We start from the raw sequence: 18737 nt of genomic DNA on the forward strand, positions 1-18737 counted from the left end.
TGATAATGTGTAAAAGTTAGAGGCTTTGTGGCCTGGCCACACTTATGTCCAAAAAGTGAAGTGTAGAAGATTTTCAGCTTTAAATTCACTGTCGGTGTCGCTACATTCATTGTTACTGACCTTTTAAAAAAACTGGATGACTTTTGTTATTTTGAAGTTTTCCTGTGTGATATCTTCAATCAGATAGACAGTACAGTGAGTATTCCAAAATTTATCTTGATCCATGTTCAGCACATTGCTCAGTTACACACATTCATCATTTTCCACATGCTTTCTGTACATCACCTCATATTGTTGGAGGCTTCATTCAGCATTTGTGTAGCTAAGCATTTCTATTCATTTTCAGTTAAGTTGATGCTAAGACTAAAGGAAGACATTGGAGACTCAAAGGATGTGACAAAGTGGACTATCCCTTTAAGAATGTGATTACATCGGCTTTGAGAGTGTGGCCATCTAGTGTTTTAGCTGTCTGATGTGTAATAGCAGATATTAGCTGGATAAATTATTTTCCTACTCTGAATCCAGTTATGAAAACAGCCTATGACTGCTTATTGCACAGAGCAGTTTTTTTAATCTGAAGGCTGGTTAGGTTAATCTTCAGATTAGGTGAAAATTCCCGCCACACCAGTAAGAGACAGCACGTCATTTGTCAGAGTTTGTAGGTTCTCTGTGGATTCCAAACTTGTCATTGCAGCATTGCATGCTTTTGCACATATGTTGATATGCAAGGCTTTGCAAGTGTAAATGCTACTGAAAAAAAAAGAATAATCCCAAACAATTTTGAGAGCGCTTGCCAAGGAATTAAATTTTGAATGTTTAACAGCAATCATTTGTAGTTCAAGTAGACAAGACACAATTGCTGCATACTGCACAACAATGATGATGTCACAGTGACTAACAAATGAACACATGAAAAGTTATTTGATGAATTCAACTGTAAGAAAAATCCACTGTCAAAAGTCAAATTTTAACCCTTCATGTAAACATACCAGTAATCTAGGGCTGTTTAGGGGCACTTGATCTCAATGCATGCTGATCTGAGTCACCGTCACTTGTGCACCTATAGGAATGGCACTAGAGAAAAGTTAGGTGATGTTATTACATATCTATATGCAACCTCACCTCCCTCTGATTGGAAAGATGCATTATATGTCAAATGAACTCAGGTTTCTTAAGTACTAAAATTACTTTAAACATATTTAAAAGAGAGTATGAATGGACCACACTTCAGCATGTAAGATCTAAATGAGAAGCTTTGAGAATTTGCTTGAATTACTGTCATAAACTGATCATGTAGCACCTTGTGTTTATTCTTTTTTGCTCTTTATACTACTAGTAAAAACGTTTCTTTCTATTTGAAATATGTTAGCATAAAACTGGATGTCATGTAAACTGATCTGTTTTTTTAATTAAATTATTATTATTATTATTATTATTATTATTATTATTATTATGTTTGCACTGATGTATCAGACTGGATCCACCTGGTGGTGGGATAATAAATTGCTTGAATATTGTTCTTTGCTGTGACGTCGTCATGATGTCAGTTAAACTAACCAAATTCATCGAGCCACCACTTGCACTAATCCACATTCCTACGTTTTAGTACAGTTGCTCGCCAGTTGCTTTGTGTTAGTTATCCGAGCCAAGTCCAATGCTGACAATTGTAATCAGATAATAAGTATGGGTGAAATGATGTTAGAGACGATAACGTAATAAATGGATGATAACACAATAACTCTGCAATAGTGTAATAATTTTCACCTCATAATATTATAATGTTGGCATTATATTACATTACATTTACCAATTAGCACATTCCTCCTAAAAATGACATTACATATAAAGCTTTCGTGGCGATAACGTAACAACCTATTACGTTACTGAGACAACTGAAAACTTGTGTCATCACAACATAAACATTTTACCAGTAATGTAATAAGGTTAGTAAAATAACCCGTGCAGAAAGCTGCAGGTAGAGTTCTCACCAGAACAGAAGAGCGCAGCTTCTCTCGCTGCATTGCACGTGCTTTCTGATTCATTTAAGACTGTTTTTCAAAATTATCTATGTTGGCTAACTCAAGATGTGGACCTCATTGCTACTGTATGTTAAGAGGTTATGACATTATACCCCAAATCATTTCCTACTCTTTTCTCTTTTTCTTTTATTATTTTTTATTTCATTTTTTGAGTATAACCTAACATCACGGATGATGTGTCCAGCAGCATCAGAAGATGTATTTCACTCACCTTTAATCTGATCCCTCAGTGACAGCCAGAAAAGACTGGATGATAACCATGAAGAGAATGGTGAGGACTGGAGAGTCAGTGACAGACAGAGAGACGGTGATAGGGGCAGTGGGGGCTGGTAACCCATGCTGCATCTTCCGTAAGGATGAGTCCCAAGCTAACTACAGAAAACCAAAACGAAGGATACCCTCAGAGGAGCCCGAGAGGGAGGGCGGAAGAGCTCCTCAACTTGACAGATTCAATGGCAACAGACCTAAGAAATGGAGAAACAACTATCCACCATCAATGCCCTTCTGGAAAGGTGTGCAAGAATCATCAGGTTCTCAAGATCCATCAGTCTCGAATGAAGTGCAAGTCAGGAGCAGAGGCACCACAGTGCATAGGGGCTAACCCTGGTCAGACACAGGAGGAGCAGGGCCTGGAGTCAACCCACAGTGCCCAGAACCTCTTAGTGGGCCATCCAGTTGCTGCCAGCGCCAAGTTAGAGACAAGACAGATCAAGTAGCTAGCATCCAACTCAATTTCAATGTGGAAACAATTTGATCAAGACATGGGAAAGTTCAAAGCTTGGATATACCAGCATGCAATCCTCCCAAGGATCCTTTGGCCTCACATGGTGTACGAAGTGCCGGTCTCAACAGTCGAGGCTTTAGAAAGAAAGGTAAGCTCCCACCTTTGAAGATGGCTTGGGCTGCCAAAGTCTTAACTAACATCGCACTCTAGGGCAGCAGCAACAAACTCAAGCTCTCATTCAAATCCTTAGGAGTGGAATTCAAGGTGATGAGGAGCAGAGAAGTACTGTAATACCAAGAGTCAAAGGACGCAAAGGTGGTCAAAGCAGGAATTGAGGTGAGAATGGGTAGTAAATGGCGGGTAGCAGAGGAGGTCCAGAAGGCCAAAGTATGACTCTGCTACAGTAGACTGGTAGGCGTGGTCACACGTGGCAGAGCCTGATTGGGATCTTTCTCTGCTGCTCACATGAACACCAACAGTCAGGAAAACCAACACATGGTACAGCAAGAGATAAGGGCAGCCATGGAGGATGTAAAAACAAGCAGAGCTGTTGGCATGAAGAAGCAGGGAGCCTGGACAAAAAGGGACAATGCTCTTGAAACGAAGGCGAATTGGGCAGACCTGTGGGAGTCTGAGCCCAACAGAGTAAAGTTCCTCATCCAGGTAGCGTAAGACGTACTACCCAACTCAGCCAACCTCCACACATGGGGCAAAACAGAGTCACCAGCATGCCCACTATGCTCACGATGTGGAAGACTCAAGTACATCCTGAGTGGCTGCTCAAAAGCCCTAGCAGCAGACAGGAGATATAGCTGGCGCCATGATTAGGTTCTGAAGGCCATTGCTCAAACCATCAATAAAGGACTGGAGATGAACAGGCACGCCTGCTCTTCCAAGCTCATCAGATTTGTCAGAGCAGGGGAACAATAACTCCTGCTTCTAGGAAATCTGCAGGAGTCCTGACCTCTGCAAAAGACTGGAAGATGTCTGTGGACATGGGGATGTAGCTAAAGTTCCCCCAGCACATCACCATCACCACCCTACGTCCAGATGCGGTTCTCTGGTCAGACTCCAAGCAGGTCATCCTATTGGAGCTGACAGTACCATGGGAGGAAAACCTGGATGAGGCCTAAGAGAGAAAACTGGCCAAGTATGAACACCTTATCAGCCAGTGCAGTGAATCAGAATGGAAGGGGAAGTGTCTGCTGATAGAAGTTGGATGTCGAGGATTTGCTGCCTGTTCACTGGCCAGAGCCCTGGGCACACTGGGCATTAGAGGAAAAAAGAAGAGAACAGCCATTTGCGAGACCACCAGTGAGGCAGAAAGAGCCTCTACATGGCTATGGCTGAAGAGGGAACAACCCTGGGTGCGAAACAGCTAGTTGTTGCCAGCTGGACACAACCAGGAGTCTGATCAGCCTCTGCCGGGTTGCCTGGGGGAAGGAATATATTGAAAGACCTAAAACTCCCTATGATCCCAGGAACATCACTGATGATGTGTCCAGCAACATCAGAAGATGTATTTCACTCACCTACGAGGTAGTCTTGCACTTTTATACCTCTGTTAGTGCATTCTTTAACATCTTGCAATCCTTATTTTTTAAATTTATGGGGGTTTTTTTTGTTTTGTTTGTTTTCATGTCACTCCATCGTTTGTGCACTTTTAGTTTTTAAAATGCAAATAATTTCCCAGTTTTCCAGTATTGTAATACTGATTGTAACTCTGTTTAAAAATGTTGTGTTAAGCACATCCACATGACATGACAACCAACCACATGTATCTAATTTACAGACGTTTCATTTTCTGATTTTTGAGTATTATTAAAACCGACGCTGCATTTTACACAGGGGACTGACAAATAAGAATACTGAAAAGGTGTAGAGATTACATCTTCTCTAATCCCTTTACTACATAAAGTGTATGAAAGCACTTGCTATTTTATCTTAACTCGGTGTTAACACACTTCAACGCTTTGCCGCTTTTACCTGAGATGTGGCTGCTCACTTTACAGTGATTAACTGACACTGGTACAAAGTGGCTTGAGCAGAGAAGACAGTCGCCTGAAAATACACTGTAGGTCCTAACAAGGCAACTGCAGTCAAATCCTGACAGGTGAGGTGCTTGCCAACAGTTCTAACAGTTCTTGTCAAATTGAACCAGGTGCAATGACTTCAGTGAGACAAACTAAACAAACAAGGCATCCATGGTTGTGTGTGTGTGTGTGTGTGTGATGAGAGTACAGGGTGATGAGACATGCAGTAATAATGTCCAAACTGAGATTGTCAAACTGAATGTTCTGGACCTCTGAAATACTAATCAAGGGAGACTCAGTCACCTCTCATTGGTGTGTTTTCACCCTTAGTCAAAATGGAAAAGTGAAAGCTACAGGGTACACCTGCTACACCATTCCGGTAGTAAGTTGTCTATTGCTTTGTATAAAAAAGTGTTAAAGAATGTTTCATTTTGTTTTATTTTCTAATTTCAGTTTTAAAAAAAAATGTGTGAATGGATAATAAGAAAAAAACTCCCCTCAAACAAAAGAAATGTTTATCAATTTTACTAGAAATACAGGAATTTAAACAATGCACATCAGGACAATGTGGTGAGTTCACTCCAGCACTTGATGCACCCTATGTGAGCAGATTTCCCACTCCTTTGTCTATTATGTTTAAAAGTGTGTATCTGTAAATCCAGTTCACCTGAGCTGCATCATGTGCTAAAGGAACACACCCAAAATCTAATAGATAGATAGAAATCCAATTAATGGAAGGAAATAATCCTCATGAGAGCAGACCCAGCTTGAATTCCGTCATAATGTGAGGCTCTCCCATCATTTCACTTTGAGCAGGATCTAAGAGGACAGAAAAAAGATGTCTTATTAAATCTCTAAATCCTCCTTTCTGTATAATACCATCAATTGCACTTAAGAGATCACTGACAGAGCACTGACGTACAGATAGCATTCTCAAAGCAAATATCCCTTTCACTCAAGACAACTGAGAGTACTCCATAACATAACTCAAAGTTAAACACTGCGTCTAATTCTGCAGCTTCGACACTCAATGAAAACAACAATTCTCAGTTTCACATGCGCAGGTAATACCGATGGTCTGTCACCTTCAGTTGGTGGAAACTACATCATGCTGCTATTAACACATGTGGCAATAGATTACTTGAGGTCGAGAGAGATTAAATGAATGTATGAGGAAGGCAGTGTCAGTCAGTCTGACAGCACACCATAGCCATTAGGGGTAATGAGGGTGATGCTATCATGAGCTCTTACCATTGAGAATGTCCTCAAAGCCGATGGTCTCATCATTACCTCTCAGTGTGTCCAGAGCCAGGTTAGAGCTTTGCAGGAAAGGCAAACGCTGGATCTGTGAGGGGGAAACAACAGAATGAAGTCACATGGGTAAATGGAGAGCTATTTTAACGCTCTATTGTAAAATTGTACTTTTGAAGTAATACTACTTTGCTAAAGAACTGTTAGTACAATACAATTTCAATACAAGAAATACAACAAGACCTTTATTTAAGTCATTAGTGTGTTTGAGTGTTTTTCTGGTTTGAGAAGCTTCGCCGCATCCACAGTCAAACAGTAAACTGGATCAATCAAAACTGGGAACCAGATTTAAATGTATCAGCAATGAATACCTGTCTGGCTGCTCTGTACTCCATTTGTAGTTTGAGTGGGGCATGCAGACCTTGGATGCTCCTGAGGGTGGAAAAGTTCATCTTGTCCTGGTTTAGCTGAAACTGTATGATCACAACAGTCAGCGTGATGCTACACCCACACAAAGAGATGCATTTAAAAAGAACTTGGCTTAAGGCCTAAAGCGACAACCATCTTCAATGTCGAAGACTTTGGACCTCATTGGGCGATCAATTTTTGAACCTTAAGTTTGTAACGTAGTGAGTGTGAAGTGTGTGTGTGCACTCAGGCTGAACACAAAACTTACGTTTTTCTCTGACAGCTCTAGTGGATGACTGGGGAGTAGCTCATTCTTAACACTGGAAAACCTAAAAACAAAGTAATTAACAAACAAGAGGCTAAAATTAACGTAAATAGATAACAATATATCTTACAAAAATCCATCATACATGAACTAAGAGACAGGTAACCAAACTTTTAGCATCTCTCACCCTCTGCGCAGTGTGTCTGGGACACCATAGGATCCTGCCTGTGGACTAAAGCCTGTAACAGGGACACTGTCCTTCAACTGGGAGCGGAGGCCTCGAGTGTTCTGCAAAAAAATATTCACATTTCACTTTACAAGCAATTTTTGTTTTGTGACAGAAATTGTACACTTTATAAATCACAAGCATACAAACTCTTAACGGTACATAGGGCTACCTACTACCAGCCTGAGAAGACAGATTATGTTTATGTTTGCTGAAACTCAACCTAATATAACATCAACTATTATAATACAACTTTCAAATATTTGACAAATTTCTCTACACCCCCGTCAAGGAAACATATATAATTATTTCTGCAGTTAGTTATATATGAGGAAACTGAATAAGAATTCTATTTTGAAGCATTCAATACAGAGTGTATGATATTTTGCTAAAACAATCATTTCACCCAGAGGAATTTTCAGTTCAATTGCTGAAAGTAAACTGGTTTTACTGAACAATAAATAACATCCATTGCACTATTTTACGATTCAAATGAAGTTTCTATCAAGAGAGATATCACTTAAACATTGCTTCATTTATTAGTAAATTGAACTGAACACGAAAAGTTAAAAAGTTACGTTAAGAGAAAGAAACAGAAAGTGCAGAATGACGCATCACTATTCGCATGCTAATCTACGAATTGACAAAATGCCAACAAAGGGAATGTCATTCAGATATTCATTAACAAACGCGACGTTAAAATACTATTATCAAACGCCTCAACAACTAAACCAACTACAAGGTTAACGGGATTACATGGAACGTTTAAATTATGACAAATCAGTTAGCAATATAACTAGCAGTAGCCTGTTAGCTAGCTAACTAACAGGGAGCAAATGTGTTTCCCGAATATCCGATAGCTTGCAGCATCTATCAGTCACTCGGTCATTAGAGGGAGGAAGCTGATTTAACTAAAAGATTAATAAAAACCAAACATATCTTGCACAACTAAACCTATTTGAAGTTTTGCAAATTAGTGGCCGATACTTTACCATTTCCGATGAATTTGTCTGCCCTCATACAAACACAATTTGTGATTAGTATTTCCGGTTCACAATAGCATGTTGACCAAGCACGTGACAATTTACCTGACAGCGCTTCCGATTAAGTTGTAAATTCATTTGCTTCTTAAAATGAAATTTATTCATTGTCAAAAGACCTGGTGTTAAATGTCAGCGTAAATAATCACAAAACAATAAAAAAAATAACAAGAAACTATACTAAAAATAAAAAGAGCAAGTCAGTAGATTTCCGCATATTTAAATTAGCCATTTTCCTTCCTCGTTCTCGAAGGGGGTATAGCTCAGTGGTAGAGCATTTGACTGCAGATCAAGAGGTCCCCGGTTCAAATCCGGGTGCCCCCTCTTTTCCTACGCACTGCAATCATTTGTGATCTGCATGACACGAACCGAACAAAAACTGGAAAAAGCCATACGTATCATAAATCTCTTTAGTGATACATAAGTTATTCAACCTACATTTAAGATATCGAAAAATATCAGGTGAAAAGACACAACCAAGATTAGGGAACAAATAAATCTTCTCTCCTCTCTGCCATTTAAAAACAGATTTAATTAACTATGTTAAAATGTGCATGGCTGATTCAACAGCTTGAACACTGACTGGGAAAGCCTTACTTACTGTTGTGAACTTGGAAAGACCAACAGGGAGCAATCACAAGCAAGAAAAGGCTTATAAATCTAATTGTTTTTCGTTATACACTATCCAAATAGAACGAGTGAAATATATCATACAGATCTCCTATGAGTAATTAGCTAACACAAACATTGTCATTGCACTTTAAGGGGAGTCAGCTTGCCCTTTGCTGTCAAATAACATGAGTATTTTAGAAAAAACCCTTCATTTTCCTTTTTTTTTGTAAAACACTTCAAAGAGTGCCCTCTTAAAGCTTTGATTATTTGTTTGTTTATGATGTGATTAAAACTTCAACTAATGTTAGCCCATATTAAAAAGTTACGAACTGTAGCTGATTACAGAGATTTATTTATGTTGACATTCATTCTGTCATCCTAAGGTAATAGCATATTATACCAGCTTACACTTGCTAACAGCATTAGCTCTCTCAAAAACACAGTCCTTATGGTTATAACTGAAATAGCCTTACATGAGAAATAGGTTTTTATTTTTTCATGCCATGGACTTCTCCGATATAGATTTGCCTTATGAGAGACATATTATCTGTTTTAAAAAAAGTGAGATATGTATCGACAAAAAAGTCAGAGGCATGCTTTAAAGAGTTTCATTAGAAAGTAAATATTTCAAAGATGCATGAATCTAAGCTAAGATCTGAATAACCAACATTATGCAGCTTTTCAACAATAACGATTGAGCTGGATGTTAAGTCTTTTCATTATGTAAAATACGACCAACTATTTACAGAGTAAAAATAAAATGTAAAAAAAGAATAATAATTATAAATAACATCCCGTTAATTAAAGGTAAGGCTTCATCTTCTACGCCTTCAGTCCAGTTTCTCATCTTGGAAGAAATCTGCAGCGTTGAGATGTTCTTGAAATTCTTCAAATTGCTGAGGACAGAAAGGACAACGATTTGGAAAAGAAAGGAGATTAGAAAGTGAAATGTATTCCAAAGATGTGACAAAGTGATGACTCTATACACGTACAGTCATAACGTAAACACAATGTCATTATCAGACAGAATACACGCTGCTGTACTATGAGTTCTCTAAGCACCAGAAATCCTCCTTCTGTGCTCTCATAATGTTGCTGTTGGAGAGGAGGTTCTCCCATCTAGAATAAAATATCACTCAGAATAAGTCTCTTCAGGGTGGTTAAGATACTTTAACTTCATGCTGGGTGTTAGCCATCCTACAGGGACTCATTTTTACTGGCTCGCTAAACATTGTCCCTTTCATAGCACAGGGAGGAGGGGTACGTACCTTTGAGATCCAGCCTGCCTCCTCCAATTTGGTGAACACTTTGTTGACAGTGTCCTTCACTGGTTCCTCCTCAGCTGCATCCCCTTCTTCTTCTTCTTGCTCCTTTCTCTCTGTCTCTAGAGCTTTGCGACAGCGCTCAAACAGACGATACTTGAAGTGCTTCAAAGTGTGGTAGACCTCCGTGCGACTGGCACACACAGATCCAACAAAAAAACTCTGCAGTTTATAACACAAACATGGAACAACTCATCAATACAACTAAAGTAAAATGCATGTAACAAAGCAGTCATTTTAATTACTACTGATAAATAATGCATTCAACAAGCCTCCACAATTTTTAATTAGATACTTCATGTGTAGATAAAGATGGCTTGAAAAAGTTGCTAGAAGGTTACATGACACTGGTACTCAGTGCATCCACCCCATCTTATAGCTAGGCCTCTGACTGACTGACCCATATTACTCCCTAGCATTCATGCAAAACATTAGTCAGACAAGTGGCCACTTACAAGGACGGTGAGGTTCATAATCCTAACGGAGCGCAAGCACAGAAACTGTAGATGCATCGGTTTTTGCAGCATGTATAGTTTATGCATTGCATTTTGTTTGACTTACCATTTTTTAATACCAACTCACTGCACTGTCAAGTATTATACTCTGCAACCAGTAATCATATCAGCTTTCTGAGATACTTCTGAGTTTCTAATAAAAAATATAGGAAAGCACTCAAGATGTTGCCTGGACAACAAGATTTTCCCATTCTTCAAGATTTTCCCATTCTTAAGTGAATGGTTAAGCATAGAACAACATAACTTTTAATGAATTGTGAGAAGGAGTTGAGAGTGTTGGTCACAGGTGAATACTTGTTCATTCATACGTGCTATATTAAACCTCATTCACTCACTCTCTCATTCACTCACTCTCTCATTCACTCACTCTCTCATTCACATCAATATTTGTATTTTCAGACATGGGGTGCTACCTGTCTGTCGTCAGGCATGAACTTGTCCTCCTGTAGGGTGTCAGTATCGTACAGCTGCCCAGAGAGACGCACAGAGTAACGAGTTGTTCTGTGGAGCTCACAGGCCTCACATACCTTATTCCTGACCCCTGTCATCACGACTGACAACTTTGGGTAACATTCCACTCGCTCCTGCATTTGAAGAGTTAGATATACATGAACAAGTGCACAACACACTGTTATTATTATTATCATTAGTAGTAGTAGTAGTAGTATTGTTCTTCTTATTATTATTATTATTCACTGTCAAAATGTGATGAATCTTTCTTGCTTTTTCCAAAGCATTACTTTTCTTAAATGATTTTCACATATGCAGAAAGTCGCTGTCTTACTTTGTAGCGGTCCTTCCAGCGGCTCCTCTGTCTCAGGTTCTCCAGACGGGGGAGAACCAAGCGTTCATCAAAGTGGTGCAACGAGGATTTCATCTCCTGGGCATAACGCTTATTCCGTTCCCCACCTGCCAACAGACAACAGCATATAACTGTGTAATCCAGAAGCATTCTTTGAAGAGATCTCTAAATAGAGGCAGTGAACTGAATCTTATACTGTTTTCCTACTAATTACTCACAAGCTAATTAACTACCGATTAATTTCTTTTTTTCAACGCTTATCAGGTCAGATCTTTGGATCCTTATTCTACAGATCACTAACTGGACTGTTACTACAATTCAGGAGTAAGAGGTTGTATTGGATAAAAGAGCAAAGACAGCAGAGGACAAGATATTGTCAATCAGAAAAGAAACACTAACTGTAAAGTGACTCGAGGAAGGTTTCATCCAAGACATTGATCAGTAAGGCCTTGACAACCACCTGGAAGTGTGTTTTGTGAGAACCTGTGATGACTGCAGGATGGGGAGGAGAAAAAAACAGGTTGGAAACATCACAAACACATACACTGATTACGGGTACCACTACACAGAAACCTATGTTGAATCATGTATCGAACAATTCTACAGGCTAAAAAGAAAAATATGACTCACACTGGCGAGGAAGTTGTGAAAGGTAAGACTTTTCTGTGGTCCCCTCCTCTTCTTTTTCACCAGTTTTCTCTTCTTCATCATCAACGATAAAGTCTTTCAGGCTGTCACTATCTGCCTGTCTTTCTTCCTCACTGCTGTTCACCTCCACAGCTGCATCCTCCTCCTCATCATCACTACTGTCATTTTCAGATTCTTCCTCTTTTTTTTGTTCTGCCTCTTTAACCTCCTCAACTTTAACCTCTTTCTCCTTCTCATCCTCTTCTGAACCCTGTGAGAACAACCACCATTATCCTTCTAAAAGCATACGAACAGAGGTGTGTCATAACCAAGAATAAAAATTGTCTTATTACCAAAATACAAATTTTAATAGCAATTCTTAAACCATGCCCCTGCTTCGTATTACTTCGTATTAATTATTAATCTACTTTCCAGCTGAACTGATCTATTCTAAATTATTCTATTCTGATCTGTTAAGAAATTATTGTTCTAAAATGAAAATGAATAAATATAAATTACACATTGTTTTAGTCATTGTTTTAGTCAAAGTTTAGTCTAGTCAGTCCAAGCTGATGAACTTACCAAAGTTCTGCGTCTCTTACGTGAAGGACCCGACTTCCTCCGTTCCAATAATTCCATCAGTTTGTTTTTACGTTCTCTGCGTTTGGCGGCAGCTTCCCTCACCTCGGATTCTCTTTTCTTTTCTTCAGCCGCCTCGTCCTCTGAGTCGACCAACTTCAGTCGTTTTCTCTGCAAAACCTTTCTGAGTGGCTCAGCGCCGACGTCACTTTCGGAATCACTTGAACTGTCATCAAGAACTGTTGTGCTGGCGGACGACCGCTTTCGCTGCGCTTGTCGTGACCTAACATTCTTATCGTCATTTTCGCTGCCATCTTCACTACTTTTGCGCTTTGGGTTTGAACTATCCGAGGTATCTGACCCATCGTCAGAGCTCTGGAACTCGCTTTCTGAACTGACGCTGGTTGTACTATGATACGAACCTTCGTCACTGTCGTCCAAAAGGTCAACGGGGTATGTTCGAGTCTTCCTTCTGTCAATCCGAGATCTTTTAGGTTCTACATTTCTACGCTTCATCCCTAACCACTTCCCGATGCCTCTCATCATCTTTTCGTATTAATAATATCAATGATTTAAATGAACAAATAGAAAAGCAAACGACGTTTGCCTGATTACCCTCTCGCGCATTCACCAGAATCTTTCAAATACCAACAACAATGTTATCATTTATGTTGCACAGAAACTGGCACATGAAGGAGCGCTTCATAAAAAGGAACCCTGTGAAGTGCGCATAACGACAAATTCAGGTTTTACTGCAAGAGACGTCACACTGTAGATTTCCCTCCAAAGCGATTCATCGACGACCATGTTTTGCTTTTACACGCTGTTGTTTTTCCTTGGTCCACGCCCCCTAAAAGCAACGCCCCTGAAAACAAGGCGCCCCACTGCGGCAAGGAGAATATGGCTGTAGTTCAGAGCCAGTACAACACAGTCTGTCCAAATGCATACACAAATGATATCCAAGGCTTAGCCTATTCTATTGGTTTATGTACTGCAGAGGACAAAATGTGTTGTTCGAATTAATTCCACAGAACAATAAAGTAAACACAACCACAAAATGGCGCTCAAGTTATAAAGTGCGTAAAAGACGTAAATATCAAAAATACTCTTGTAAGCATACATCTCGCGTAATTGAGACGCCAAGTTAATGCTTTTATCGATTTATTACGGTTTTATCCCTTTGGTTTTCATGAAGGTTTATATGCGTGAAAGCAAAAGATTCTCCGATAGAAAACCGGTGACATTAGTGACCACTAGCAAAATGTCTGTAAATTCATAACCGTTTTCGGTATTGATTCGTAGACAGTCTGTTCAGTGATCACTGACTTGCTCAATTTAAAGTATTTATACCGACGATTTTAGAGAGAAATGTGTCTTTCAAATGTTTTAACGTCCATCATCCACAATTTCGGCTGAAGTTTAGGGTAATATAAGGCAAATCAATTGAAAACCGAGGTCCCGTCGTTGTTGACAACTAGAATTAATAAAATTCATTAAATAAAATGCTCTATTTATACTTCATTTTATTATTCAGTGTGAGCAGTGTACATGAATTTATAAGTAAAGTTTCCTTTATCTATAAAATGCTGTAGGCTATCTGTTACTGTGCACAATTAATCACTGAAAATACATTTGTTTGGAAAAAAAAAAAAGTTTCTTATTTTAGGTCAGCTCCTTATGACCAGATGAGAACTGCGCCATCAGACCCACCAGAAAATAAAAATTCCCCTATATGGTCATATATAACACTCTGGACAGCATCATCATGTCCAGATAGGCTGGAGATATGAAGTGAAGCCAACTCCACTAGCTTTACTGAGCCATCGTTGCTGGCGACAGCCAGTGTCCGGCAGTTTGGGCTGAACGCCAGTTGGTTGCTGGGATGTGGCCCCATCTCTAGGGTTATCATGGCTGACATCCTCCTCACATCCCATAATTTGACCACACCATAGGAGTCACAGGAGGCAATGAGGTCACCCAGGGGATTGAAGATTGCATGGTTGCAAGAATGCTGGTGTCCGTAGTAGGTCTCAGCACAAAGTCCAGCCCGTACATCCCACAGAGAGATGGTCTTATCAGCAGAACAAGTGAGAAGAATGTTGGAAAAAGGTAGAAAAGTAGCACTGTTCACCGAATCCATGTGTCCGCGTAGTGTGAAGCGACAGCGTTCGCTATTCAGGTCCCATATTTTGACGGTGTTATCCATGGAGCAGGATGCAACAAAATCGCCACAAGAGTGGAAAGAACAGCCCCAGGTGGCATGGGTGTGTCCCTCCAGAGTTAAAACACAGCGGCCCTGTGAGAAGTCCCAGATCCTCACTGTGGTGTCCCCACTAGTGGTGGCCAGACATCCACCACTGGGGTGGAAGCTACAGGAGGACAGCCAATCTGTGTGACCTTCCCCTGTCATGATTTTCTCACATTCTGGCATCCCCCACAGTCTCCAGAGACAATCATCACTGGAGGAGGCCACGATCAGTTTGCGAGGATGAAGAGCCAGGCAGCTCACCGGCATGGTGTGGGCCTTCAGAGAGTTAGTTAAAGAGAAACCTATAGATTTCTTGCTCTGCATGGATAAGGCCTTTATCTGAGGGAGAAATGGGTTTACTCGGCTGCTGGCAGGCAACTCAGAGTTCTTGAGTTGTTTAGAGCCCATATTCGGACTAAGGCTTTTGGGTGGATTTTTGTCCCCTTGCGGTTGGATATCTCGCTCTGAGCTACCATGAAGTTTTTCTTGGTCATGTGATGTACTTCTGTCTTTTAAAACTGTGCGTGTCACCAAGGATGAGTTTACATTTTGTTGACTGAAGTCTTGGCTTTTATTTTGGCCAAGGGCCTTGTCTCTTTCAAGGCTTACCAACATCTTCTGCTTCAGAGCCATCTGGTACTTGTCATTAAGTTGCTTCAGGGCAGGCTCAAAAGAGGCATAGTGTTTCTTCAGCCGTTTAATGTCTTCAATCAGTCTGTTTTTCTCCTGGACAACACGCTTGTGCTGAAGGCGATGGAAGTCCCTTTCCTGCTGAAGTTTGACAATTATTTCACCAGCTTTGAGTGCAGCCTGCTTATAGCTTTCCCGCTCTTTTTGTATATTTTTCAATTCGTTGTCAAGAAGTTGGTTGTGTGTATAAGCGTCAGGGACAAACTCCGCAAGGTCCGCTTTCAGCAGTCCTTTTTGTTGCATCTCAAACCATTCTGCCTGAAAACAATCTAAAGTTCTTCTCATGTTCATTTTAACGAGGAAATTGCGCAGGAAATCGTCCACCACTTCGGGGATGTGAGAGACTGGCAGCTTGCTCGAGGTTACATTTTCTGCTACCGAATCAGTGTCATTTGTGTAGTCTTGCATAGCTTTAACTGCGGCTTCCAAGTCCTCCTCTCCCTCCGTTATGCTTCTCTCCTCGTCGGGCAAAACTTCCTCATATTGATAATCGTCGTCTGAATCCACCGGTACTGAGACCGATTCGAGATAAAATGGCCCGTCAACTGATTCTTCAGCAATCTCCTTATTAGTTGCCATTTTTTTACGGCTAATTCCTTGTTACTTTGTCGCTATCTAAGGTTTGCTGCTCTGCTGTTTAAACGTCTGTGGTGTACTGGTGCCATAGCAACGAGAACGCCCCTACTGTTGGCCGACTGAGGAAAAAAGATTGTAATACATTGCATAAATGTGCAAGGTGTAAATCTTGGAAAATAAAAAAGTAATACGGCAACTAGCTCTCTTGAATGCTTGAATGTCTGGAGCAAATATTTCATTTTTTAAAGTGCAGAGTGGCAGACAAGTGCTCAAAAACACATGAGCAATATACAGTAGCCTATGTATGCAGAGAAAAAACTGCAACACTTGCAGATATGTGTACTTATGGTGCATAATCTGTTGAAAAGCTCCATCTACCCTCTCCACAAACACCCGGTCAGACGTGACTGCTTTGATTATTCACATATATCGTACAGTCCGTTTGCAAGTGTAGGCTACAAAACAGGAGTTAAAGCTGATCTTTTGCATAAAGAACATTCATGTGTAGCGTGTTATATCTCCGATTTCTAATATGTCATTTCATATGTCATGTATCATTTATGACGCTCTCTCGTTCTATTTTTGCGTATATGTGCGTATGTCTGTGTGTGGACATATGTGGGGTCGATTTAAATCTTCTAAAAACCTATCGGATGAGAAAATAATTACAGCAGGTGGCGCTCCAAACACACACAGCTAGAGTATTCATTCACTCTTTTGCAGTTGACTTTACACTACGCTCTCCTGAAAGATCCAGATTGGAAAGTATAACTGAAACGAATGCGATCTGAAAAATGCCTCATGGCTAACTTCATGATGGATGTATATAGGCCTAACTGTAAATTACTTAAATTCCTGTCCAGATGCTCAGCCTTCTCATTTTTACTTCAAACGAGCAGGAGCTAAGTGAGGACGATTTTTTTCTACTTAAATCACTCAACGACTCGATGTGCGCTACTTTTCAGAGTCGCGCCGTTAGCGTTGACACAATCCATTACTTAACTGACACAAATTCTCCACTCTACTGATCTTTCAGAAAGATTAGACTTGGTTCAGCAGTATAAACGTACAGCATTATTATTATTTTACAAATGCATACAGTATGGACTACTGTTACGAATGCTACTACTACTACTGATAATAATAATAATAATAATAATAATAATAATAGTGCAGAATGAACATATATTATAATCAGATAATGCACAGGCAACTCCCCTGCCCAGTGCTGACTTGTCACCCCTGTCGGGCACGTAGTAGCCTATTCTGTTCATTTCTATTCAGAATACTCAATCTGTGTCTCTTTTGTTGGGCTTAAACAGGACCGCGGGAGGATGTTGCGCACATTCATAGTACTCATTACAGGTTTAAACGCAGGCTAGTTATTGCAATCTTGCAAACCACGGCATGAATCCATTTTCACATTGTCACTTATGCAGCCAGCTGTCTCTTACTCCCATGTTCTGTATAGGTCATCACGAATCTAATAAGGCTCATGACAGTTGTCTGAGGTTAGTTTAATTTTCATCAAAAACAGCTGGAACTGTGTAGTTTTTACTTACTTAAACTTTATCAGACATGTGGATTGATAGCGAGAGAGCACGGTTAAATGAAGCATTACAACGTGAAGTAAATTCTTCAATATTCTCTCCGTATATCAGTCAAACTGGAAGGCGGACAGTAAATGCCAAATGACATGCTGCGCATGATTATACGCTGATTTGAGAATGTCCACTGGCTCTTTAAGGAGCAGCTGTTTTCCCACGTAACCAATCAGACACGAAAGAGTAAGTTTGGGGGTAAGGATAAGTAGCCTATTAATGTCTGTACGCAAACACACTGGACACCAATTGCGCACTGTGGGAAAAGAAAGCCTATAGTATTTTGGATACTCTGAAGTAGGTTAGATCAGCCCGAGAAAGCCAACGATATGAGTAGAATAACAGGAGAGAATATCTGTGGCAAAACGGATCCCAAACGTGTATTGCGAACCTCATACTCCCCATATTGCATAGACAGCATACTCAGCAGAGAGAATCCTGTCAAAGTCACTCTAACTGGAGTTCAAACTTCGACAACGTTGCTTGGATCGAATGAGGGCACTACGCAACCTAAAGGTAAGATTTGCATTGAGAGACCAAGTTCAGAGTTCAGACTGACCTGTAAACCAGGCTACTGCACTGTCCGTGATGTTTGTGACATTTTCAAGCGGGAATGTTGAATCTGGCATAATGTTGAAAAGAAAGCATTTGGCTGCAAAATACAGGAGCGCAGCTAGATCTACTTGTGAATCATGATTTGGACCAGAAGCGACTCTAGATTCTTTTTAAAGAAGGCCATTGGACGGTCCAACAACTACTGGGCTATCCATGGACAAATACCTTACATTTATACGCGTCCATTACTGGTCAACGCATAACTAAACAAATTAGCCCTGCAGGTTGGAGCTGGGGCTTTACATTATTGTCTTGTCTTTATATAGCTCTCCAGTCTCCAGAGCTGAGTTACAGTACTTATGAAAACCCATTGTAACATTCTTAGCCTGATTTAGTGGTCTGGGTAACTGCTCGTCACGGAGCTTGGATACAATGCGACAAGCCTAAGTGGTAACTTAACTTGCTACTTAAGGTTGCTCCCTGAACGTTGGTTAATTATCGTTTTATCGATAATATTTCAACAATTTGGTCTACTTTTGAGCAGAGCCATCGTAGCGGTTAGTGGTCTCAGGATGGCTCAAACCACCAGTTTCGTATCGTTTCGCCCGTTCTGGATACAACAAA

At 40.3% G+C, this 18737-nt stretch overlaps 3 protein-coding genes, 1 non-coding gene and 1 pseudogene across 4 annotated transcripts; 2 read left to right on the plus strand and 3 right to left on the minus strand.

Moving 5' to 3' along the window:
* Window positions 1-2800: 2800 nt before the first annotated feature.
* LOC115819560 (uncharacterized) lies at window positions 2801-4145 on the plus strand (annotated as a pseudogene).
* Window positions 4146-5306: 1161 nt separating this feature from the next.
* Window positions 5307-7995, minus strand: pomp (proteasome maturation protein). The gene is made up of 6 exons (XM_030781987.1): window positions 7939-7995; window positions 6908-7008; window positions 6724-6784; window positions 6419-6520; window positions 6048-6141; window positions 5307-5615 (listed from the first exon to the last, which is right to left on the minus strand). The coding sequence occupies exons 1-6, from the start codon at window positions 7939-7941 to the stop codon at window positions 5545-5547; spliced, it is 432 nt and encodes a 143-aa protein (XP_030637847.1). The 5' UTR covers window positions 7942-7995; the 3' UTR covers window positions 5307-5544.
* Window positions 7996-8238: 243 nt separating this feature from the next.
* Window positions 8239-8310, plus strand: trnac-gca (transfer RNA cysteine (anticodon GCA)). The gene has a single exon. It is a non-coding gene; the product is annotated as a tRNA-Cys (tRNA).
* A 648-nt stretch (window positions 8311-8958) lies between these two features.
* ccdc82 (coiled-coil domain containing 82) lies at window positions 8959-13230 on the minus strand. The gene is made up of 7 exons (XM_030781961.1): window positions 12447-13230; window positions 11868-12135; window positions 11637-11729; window positions 11220-11344; window positions 10849-11019; window positions 9867-10082; window positions 8959-9494 (listed from the first exon to the last, which is right to left on the minus strand). Exons 1-7 carry the CDS (start codon window positions 12987-12989, stop codon window positions 9429-9431), a joined length of 1482 nt encoding a protein of 493 aa, XP_030637821.1. The 5' UTR covers window positions 12990-13230; the 3' UTR covers window positions 8959-9428.
* An 888-nt stretch (window positions 13231-14118) lies between these two features.
* spag16 (sperm associated antigen 16) lies at window positions 14119-15960 on the minus strand. The gene has a single exon (XM_030783390.1). It carries the CDS (start codon window positions 15958-15960, stop codon window positions 14119-14121), a length of 1842 nt encoding a protein of 613 aa, XP_030639250.1.
* Between the last annotated feature and the right edge of the window lie 2777 nt (window positions 15961-18737).

The sequence above is a fragment of the Chanos chanos genome, chromosome 8 (assembly GCF_902362185.1).
Source record: "Chanos chanos chromosome 8, fChaCha1.1, whole genome shotgun sequence".
NCBI lineage: Eukaryota > Metazoa > Chordata > Actinopteri > Gonorynchiformes > Chanidae > Chanos > Chanos chanos.

Bases quoted from the DNA above. Each gene is read 5' to 3' on its own strand.
- pomp (XM_030781987.1), bottom strand. The intron at 6,142-6,418 runs GTATTCATTGCT...TCCCCCTCACAG, and splicing joins AGTACAGAGCAGCCAGACAG to ATCCAGCGTTTGCCTTTCCT. The intron at 5,616-6,047 runs GTAAGAGCTCAT...CTGTCCTCTTAG, and splicing joins CTTTGAGGACATTCTCAATG to ATCCTGCTCAAAGTGAAATG.
- ccdc82 (XM_030781961.1), bottom strand. From the start codon at position 12,989: ATGATGAGAGGCATCGGGAAGTGGTTAGGGATGAAGCGTAGAAATGTA. The intron at 12,136-12,446 runs GTAAGTTCATCA...TTGTTCTCACAG, and splicing joins GTAAGAGACGCAGAACTTTG to GGTTCAGAAGAGGATGAGAA. The intron at 10,083-10,848 runs GTAGCACCCCAT...TATAAACTGCAG, and splicing joins TCATGCCTGACGACAGACAG to AGTTTTTTTGTTGGATCTGT.
- spag16 (XM_030783390.1), bottom strand. From the start codon at position 15,960: ATGGCAACTAATAAGGAGATTGCTGAAGAATCAGTTGACGGGCCATTT.